Here is a 9,046-nt window from a genome sequence, read left to right as displayed (position 1 = left end):
GCTCCTCCCGCCAACTCCAGCCCTCCCGATTCTTCCACCCCGAGGGCGAGGGGCGGGCCGGGGCCGGGGTAGGGGAGGCCCTGGAAGGGGCCCCTCCCTTCTCACCTCCCGCAGCCCACTCTTACTCACTTGCTCTCGGAGCCTCAGCTCGGCGCCCTGAGGCCGGAGTGTTGCGGAGGGGCTGCGGGCTGAAGAGCCGAGCCGGCGGGAAGCTCCTGGCCGCGCCCTCGCCCCCAGCCGGCCTGCGGGAGGACCGGGGCCGTGCGCGCCCCCCGCCGGGTCCCGCGCCCTCGAGGCTGGCTCCGTAGGGCTCGGCCGGCCCGCCCCTCCGTCCGGCGCCGCGGGCCGCGGCCCCTCCCCGCCGCATCCCGGAGGCCGGCGGCCTGGGGGACGCGCTCGCGCCGCGGCCGCCCCCTCCCCTCCCCCCAGCCCGGGCGGGGGCGCGCGAGAAGCGGTGACGTCAAGGGGCGCGCGGTGGCAGCACCTCCCCGCGCGCTAGTTAAAAAGAAGAAGAAAAGAGGGAACGAAACATGAGAGGCTGTGTGAGAAGCTGCAGCCGCCGGCAGAGAAGACCTCAGCATCTTCTAGAGCCCAGCGCTGGCCCTGCCTCCGCCTGCCCCGCCGCCGCCGCCGTCGTCGTTTCTGTTCCTGCTACTGTCTCACCTAAACAACTCCCGTTACATGGACAAGTGAACCTCTGTGGCCGTCTTCTCCTCCTCTTCTTCCTCCTCCTCTTCCAACTCCTTCTCCTCCTCCCACTTGCCAGCCGCAGCAGAAAGCCCCTAACCCAATTGACACTGGCACAACTGCAAGCGGTGTCATCCGCACAACTTTATCTCGCTCCTTGGGCTCCCCTAAGGCATTGGACCCATCGCCTCGTCTTTTATTTTTCTCAAAGTTGCATCGCTCTACATATTTTCGCCCCCGCCACCTCCCTCTGCCTCTCGAGCGTCCTGCCGCCCCGCAGCCTGCTCCTGGAGCTGCGCCCTAGTGCCCCTGCTGGGCAGTGGCGTTCCCCCCCATCCTCCCGCGCCCAGCCCCTGCCGCTCGGGGCAGATGATGCTGAAGATGCTCTTCTTTAAGCTGCTGCTGCTGGCCGTGGCTCTGGGCTTCTTTGAAGGAGATGCTAAGTTTGGGGAAAGAAGCGAAGGGAGCGGAGCGAGGAGAAGAAGGTGCCTGAATGGGAACCCCCCGAAGCGCCTGAAAAGGAGAGATAGGCGGATGATGTCCCAGCTGGAGCTGCTGAGTGGGGGAGAGATGCTGTGCGGTGCCTTCTACCCTCGGCTGTCCTGCTGCCTGCGGAGTGACAGCCCGGGGCTAGGGCGGCTGGATAACAAGGTAGGCACGCACCCGCCTCGCAGATGCGAGATTGGCAGGCTGGGTGGGTTCCCTGTGGCTCCGGCAATGCTGGTGGCCGTAAGAAGGGCAAAACTTGTTTGGGGAGTTCTTTTTGATAACTTTTGTAAAGCGCCAGCGTGATTCCGTTGTGTGTTCCTCTGGGGTGCGCAGATACCTCTCCCGCCCCCAAGAGTCCGCGGTCGGGATGCTGTGCAAAACTGCCTGTCTCAGAAAAGAGAGGCTTCTGCGGTACCCGCATTCTGGGCTGGGTAAATATTTTAAAAGAATCACGTTTAACAGTGTGTTTGGGATCTAATCGGGCATTGGCTGTGGTAAAACTGTAAATTAAGGTTGACTGTGGCTTCCGGTTTATTTTTCTAGGGCAAAAAGATTTGTGCAGTTTTCTCCACGTGCTCGGTTAGGGAGCGGATTGAATCGTAAAGGATGTTGAAGCATGGTTGGTTTATGATCCCCAGCCCCGTCGGAGGGGGTTGTCTTGCATTGCAATAGTTAAAGAGCGAAAAGGAACTCCTGGTACTCCCGTTAAAACCCCGAAAAACTAGCGGAAGATTTTACTGGGGCGTATTTATCACGTAAAACTGAGACGATTCTCCGTCTCAGTGTGTAATGCTTTGTAACATTATATATTCAAGCTTCCAATGATAGTTGTCTAGGAAGAGCTCTAGAAACTTGTTTCAGGAGTAATGGCATTTATATTTTCCTTATGTTAATCAGTTTAAACAAATATGAAAATAATGTTGGTTGAGTGAAAAGACAGGCTTATTTTTGAATTTGCAACATCTTTCTTGCCTTGGGGCGCAGTAATGTGTGCTATCTACTGTACTCAAGGAAAGACTGAGGGATCACGTCATTAACAATCACTGCACGTGAAATAAACAATCAGGTGTCTTTGCTCCCCCACCCCTTCCTCATTTTAGGTTTAATTAAGAATTCCTCTGTTACAACACTGCAGTTGTCAAGGTCTGAGAGACTTGGAAAACTTGTGCTTCAGTCTTGCTGGCCCAGGCATAATAAAAAAAAAAAATACCCAGGCTGAATCTAATTTTTATGCTCAGTTCACGGTAGATTTCACTCTATTCTCATGTAAACAGCTCCTACGAATCAACATATGTGTCTGGGTGGTATCTCTCACTTTGTTTTGTAACAAAAAGCCATATTGCATCATTTAATTTGCTCAAGTCATGCAAATAGGAAAAAATCAATAGGACAAAAAGGGGTCGACTTATCCTCCTCCCCACTAAACTGCTGCCCACACACAGAGTCCTGTTGCTTATGGCAAAAGAATAACAACAACACCATTGTGTTTGTTAGTTGGTTCACTAATGGGTGAAACTAGAGAACATCATTCTCTTTCAGTCCCCAGCTCTGTCCAAATGTTCATGCCTTTTGAGGGAGCATTTGTCCAACTCGCTCTATTCCCAGATGAGTGAGAACTGTCTTGCTGCAGGTTTTCAGCTGCAACTCTCTCTTTATTCTTACCATATGCAGCAGTAGTCTGAGATTCAGAGAACAGATATTCCAGCGTTTTATTCCAAACAATGTCCTTAAGCTCCTGTGTTGTAATTGAATTAAATCTCAAAATAGCTACATTCTCATCATTTGCAGGGTTTTACCAGGAGCCCCAAAGAACCAGGAAATTCAGAGGAAGGTTTAGAAATATTTGCCATTAAGTTTCCCTGTGTGCAATGTATACCATGAGTATACCTATGATCTGCAGACCCCTGAACTTACAAGAACAGGAGGAATGAAAATTTTGTTCTTATCTAGATAGAGTGGGGAGCTAGGGGCGGGCGGTACTGAGGGGAGTTATAACCCTTAAGAGATGTTATATAAAAATTTTTTTAAAGAAATCATTCTTTAGGAAGCAATCTGCCACGTTAGCTATCCACATTCCTTTCCGTTTTACGTGCTTCCAATCTCCAACAAACCCCTACTCATTTGGAAAATGTGTCTGAATTAAATTTGGTACACTAGACTTTGCTGGTTCCATTACAAGTGGTTTATAAACCAACAATACTCAAATTGTTCAAAACAGAGATTTGATATAGCTCTGCATATGCATTTTTGACCTATATTAGTTCTCAGGTTTTAATAGTTTTTAAAACATGTTATTTTATAATAAACTTCAGTGTTTCCCTTTTTTCCCCTAAGCCTTCCTGGCTTATAATATATGTTAGGGTCTTATTTCATAATGTGTGTACAGGAGAGATGATGGCTATTTGAAAGGGCCCTTTTTTGTTTATGAAAAAAAATTTTTCCCCAGAAAGCTGTCTGCAACTTTTCAGGAAACTATAGGAGTAGCTTTTTCCTGCGAGAAGAAACTTCAAAACAAATAGATAGTAGCAAACTAGGTAGGAATATTGAGCATGCTCAGCAGTGCAATTAAATGCAATTTCTGGACCAACACATTTTCTTTAATGTAATGAACTAGCATTGAGTTCAATTCTGTAGCCATGGTATTATGCTTTTATATTTTAATTTTTTGTATATTTTAAAAATTTTGTGTATTGTAACAAGATGGTTAACTACTGTTATACATGAGTACTGCCACAATTTAGAAAGTTGTATTGTCTCAGCAATATTTTTTGCAGCTCCTAAATACAACATGCTAAAAGAATCTAATTCCCATTAGCCAAATTGAATCCACAATCAACTGAAACACCCCCATTTCTAAAACTTAACTTGTAGCCACAGAGGCATAGAAGCTCTCTCTACCTTGGGTGGTTTCACAGCCGAAGCTGTCAAGGAATGGGTGAAAAGTAATTGTTTTCAAGTGTGCCCTTTTACAATCATTTGTTTGCTCTGGCTCTTTCAGGGACAAAGGCTATTGTCGAACACATCCAACTAAACAAATAACTCATCCTGGGGTCCCTTTAACAGCTGCCTTAGGACAATGATCTATTTACATATTAGCCTAAAATTGAAACTGAACTCTTTAATGACATAATCCAGCACCATAGTCCAGAGACGCATGTGTTCTACCCAACAGCTGAAGAACCTTGTAGGCATATGATTTTTAGAAATAACTTTTTGTGTACCAAGTGATCTTAAGGCGACATCTTAATATACTGTCATGTATTTTCTCCTTTTGTCCTCTCATCAGACCCATGTGGGTGCCTTTTTATCCTCTTTGTTTAGTTACTTGATAAATAAAGAGAAATACAGAAGGTCTCTGTCACCCATTTTACTGTTTGTTGATAAGCTATAGTTGTAGGGCACGCTTCCCCGTGTCTTCCAGGATTTATCTTACCTTTCTTCTATGGATTTTACTTTCATGTGGCGAAAGATTAAAGGATGACCTGCCAGATGTTATAAATTAGTCAGCAACAGCCACAATCATTACTAGGCATGCTGTAATAATGTTTCGAAGTTTTACATGATGTCCAAAGTATATTTAGTTTAAACCACTGTAATTTGATGGTTTCGTGTATGGCTTTTAAAAATCGAAACAGGAAATTAGCTTAAATTTCTTCTTAAGATTGATGACATTGTCAGACATAAAGTTAAGGACCTCTGTAGACACAGACACATAGGCAAAATAGAAGAAAAAATATCCTCCCCACACCAGGACTCATCTGTCTAAAACAGTGTTGCAGCTTGGACTGAGTCAGCTTAATTGACTTCAGTAAGACTATTGGTTCATTGAAACCAAAGCCAGAATGATGGCTCTATCTATCTTCAAATAGGTATTTACACTGCAGACCTCACACAGAGCAAAATGTTACCATCCTGCTGGGCCGGAACAGCATGAAACTTTACAAAGAATAATATTATACTTGATTTCAGATAATTTATTGAATCCTATTTCTAAAACTTTTGATGAGAGATCTTGTGGCCAGGACACATTCCAAAAATTGTAAAAGACAAAATTCTTTAGGCACTAAAATCAGGCTCTTCCTGGATAGCAGCTGGGAGAGTATACGGGGATCATTTTGTTTCAGCTATAAAAAGTGGGAGCGTGCATATTCTCCATAAAACCAAAGGTAATTACATTCCGGTTTTTCAGCCAGCAAAAGAGGTGGCTTCAGCATCCTGTAGCTGTTTTGTTCTTAGTGGACTGCTGTATGATAAACAAACCGAACAAAGTTAGACAGTATTAATATTGAATAGATCTGGTGAGGTCTGCCAGAGTATGGACAATAAAAGACATTTAAAACATTCTTGGAATGCAAATTCTAAGTGTCTGGTGTATGTTTCCTTTTAGAAAACCTTAACCGTTTAAGCAATTGTTATTTAAGTAAATTGATAAAAATTAAAATGTAAATATAATTGTGATTAATAAAAACTTTTCTGAATATCATGAATAGTTACAACACATTATGTGTGCATATATATATTTTTCCGAAATAGGGTAACTTTTGTTGGACTTTAAAGTACTACAATGGTGAAATTTTAGCATGCTTGTGTTCAGTGATTTTTTTAGTTGCCTTGCTCTTTCAGATCCAAATTTTGTGATCATCTAGATTACCTTTATCCTAAAAAAATAGAAGTCATACAATTTAGACAAATTAGAACCTCAACTTGTGAATGAAATGTTTGCTTTAAACAATGATCTAGAGTTTAAAATGTTAACTTCAGTTCATAGTTCTAAAGAAATAATTAAGTATAAATATAGTTATATAAACTGAGAAAAGGTATAAAATTCAACCCCATTATAGTGTTTTTTAATATGAAAAATCAATGCTTGATTTAGATAGCACTACATTTCGTGTCTCAAATATTGTGCTGATTATTATCTTATATATTTATTAGAGGAGTTCCTGAAGTCAGTTTTTTAAAGTTAATACTAGACCTGGAGACCTATTTTATCTACCAGTTACTAATCTCAGTGAATCAGTAACTCCCAAATTGGTCTTGCTGAAGTAAAAGACGTGATGCTGTATAAATAGGGATAAAACATGCAGTTTTTCATTAGAACTCACTAAATAGTAGACAAAAGCACTTTTATTAAACTCTCGTGTTTATTCATGCATATAACATACCTGAGGAACTAGTTAGAAGGTTTTTCCTGGCTCTAATGAAATTAATAATAATAATTGGTCTTAAACCTGTTTTATTCGGCTTCAGATATTTTTATAGAACATGAAAGAGAGAGATTTCTCCTTTAGAAAACTCTCCCTGTGCAATACATAGATTGAAAATTAATTGAAATTAGGAAAATATAACTTAAGTAACATTTTTGAGAACATAATATTAGGAATTTCAAGAGTGAAATAGATTTTCACCTAAAGCACAAATACGCTATGTCTTAAAAACTTCTCCTTTGCATACAGTTAGATAAAGGTGTTTTGGAGTTTCAAAGTTAAATATCAGTCAGGATACAACTTGAGGCTGAGTAAAGTGATAAAAGAGTTAAAGGATCTAAATATAATTGAGTTTAATTTTTCACACCTGAAAGACAGGTGCACGGATTTGATTTGCAAGAGTAAGAAGCGTTTTCATGCATCTCTCCCTCTGCTTTTCCATCCCAACGCAAGAGACTGGACTGTATCCTCATAAAGGCGTTCTGTATTCTGATAGGAGAATTCTTTTCAGACAACTGAATTGGCTAAATTATACTTTTCTACTTATGTGATTACAAGAAAATATAGCTAAACCTAACTTCACACCACTAAAGAAGTGTGTTTCTGATTTGTGGCTTTCAGATATTTTCTGTCACCAACAACACAGAGTGCGGGAAGTTACTGGAAGAAATCAAGTGTGCACTGTGCTCTCCACACTCCCAGAGCCTGTTCCACTCGCCTGAGAGAGAAGCCTTGGAAAGAGACCTAGAACTTCCCCTGCTCTGCAAAGACTATTGCAAAGAATTCTTTTATACTTGCCGGGGCCACATTCCAGGTAAAAAAATGGATGAAGGAAATAAACTACTGCAGAAAATCCTTACAAGAGACCTGTTCTTCAATGCTTGCTTACAAGGGTGTAAAATTTATCTCGCCTTTCAAAATACCTGTTTTTACTTGATAATTAACCTTTCTAAATTTGTGACCTTTTATTGCTGCTGAAAGGATTACTGTCATTTCAGTCTACAAACGGTATGTTGTTTTGATGAAATGTTTTGCATCTCTTGTTAAACGGATCATACAGTTGGTAGTCTTTACACACACTGGATTATCAGTACAAATTTCTTGTTGCTGTCTTCTTTACCCATTTGCATCAATGTTGAGACAGCCTCATCTTCTACACAGCGGATATATAAATGCAGACTGTCCACTAACTTTTAAGGTATTTCCTTAAGTAAAGTATGATTAGAAATCCAAAAACTAACACCTGACAAAGCACTTTCACATATAATGACTGATTTGCTCCTCAAAAACCCTGTGAAGTAGGTAGGAAATATGGGGTCGTCTCCGTTTGACAGTTGAGGAAACGGAGCACAAGGAGAAGTGAAATGTTGTAACCAAAGTTGTGCAACGAGAAGGTGACAGGATCTACATAGAAGTTCTTATGCTACAGTGTCCCAGATATACCTGGTCACTATCATATTTTGGACCCTAATAAACATATAGATTCCTGGGCATTGATTAATTTTACTATCAAAAGTTTGTAAACTCTGGTTATTATTGCTTTGGTTGGAAGAATCAACGTAGACGTAGAAAAGAATTTAATGAGATAGATTCTGTTTAGTTAGGCAAATCACACAGAAAGAAATCCACAGAAGCTAATAGTTTATAAAACTAAATAGTATTGAAGGAAAAGACAAGCTCTTTAAGAACTGTAGGACGCGCTTGGAGAATTTTTTGTCATTGCTATACCATTTTACTTTTCTCTCTGACCCAGAAAAGCGTAGAATTTTTTTGTATTTTTTTATAGAGCTCTCTTAATAACCTAAGAAAACATTTTGACTAGGGTTGCTTGCTTCCTTTGGTGTACCATAACACATATCTAAACCCATTCAATGTGAAAATATTATTATTGTCTTTATAAACTACAGCCATGTTTCTAAGTCTTTCTTAAACCAGCTGTTTCTTCCTCTTTATCACATTCCCCAAAGTAAAGTAGAATAGGTCACAGTTGCCTAGATGGCCTGCCGAGAAGTGATAACAGATTAGGTCCCATAAAGGTTTGCTGCAGATTTCAGGTCTTGAAGGGTTGCCTTTACTGCTGTAAGTTGAAAGTGATACCAACATAGTATTTTTGTCTACCTTGATCTACTTGAGATAAATACAACTATGCTGGATTGAGGGACCTGTCTATGGGGGTCTTCATGTATCTGAAGTTATTTTAGCTTCCAAAACAACCAACAAAAAGCGATATCCATTGAAAGAGAGAGCGCAGCAAACAGCTCAGGAGCCAGAACTGCAAGCACCTCGCTCCCCAGAACAACATATGTGGTGACGAATGACAAATTTATTTTTCTACAAAGTTTGTATATATGTAAAACTGCTGAAGTGCATCAAGATGTCAAGTGCTTTTGGTGGCCACCCAGGCTGCCTTGAAAGATAACCAGATGAAAGCCCCACTCCAGTGGTGGATGGAGCAGCGAGGGGGCTTTCTAGGGACAGGCTAGCAGGCTTTAGCAACAAGCAAAGGGGGCTTCTCTGCATCCGTCAAATGCTAATAATCACTCTAAATGCTTGTCCCCAAAGTGAGCTGTAATAACACACTCTTTGTATTACTTCTGTTGATCAATTTGTTAGCCAGACTGATCCTTGGCATGTAGGTTCCCATTCCCTAAAGTATGATGAAT

General features: G+C 41.6%; 1 protein-coding gene across 3 annotated transcripts in view; it reads left to right on the top strand.

The window, feature by feature from the left end:
• The first annotated feature begins 339 nt into the window (after nucleotides 1–339).
• The window catches only part of HHIP (hedgehog interacting protein), a 90,022-nt gene continuing 81,315 nt past the window's right edge, over nucleotides 340–9,046 (top strand). For all 3 annotated transcript variants that reach the window (XM_070257988.1, XM_070257982.1, XM_001501985.7), the window contains exons 1-2: nucleotides 340–1,338; nucleotides 7,005–7,197. In XM_070257988.1, coding sequence (XP_070114089.1) covers nucleotides 1,057–1,338; nucleotides 7,005–7,197 — 475 coding nt within the window. In that variant the 5' untranslated portion in view covers nucleotides 340–1,056. The remainder of the gene's footprint in view (nucleotides 1,339–7,004; nucleotides 7,198–9,046) is intronic.

This window comes from Equus caballus, chromosome 2 (assembly GCF_041296265.1).
Source record: "Equus caballus isolate H_3958 breed thoroughbred chromosome 2, TB-T2T, whole genome shotgun sequence".
NCBI classification, from domain to species: domain Eukaryota; kingdom Metazoa; phylum Chordata; class Mammalia; order Perissodactyla; family Equidae; genus Equus; species Equus caballus.
This window is presented reverse-complemented; position numbering and strand designations above follow the sequence as displayed.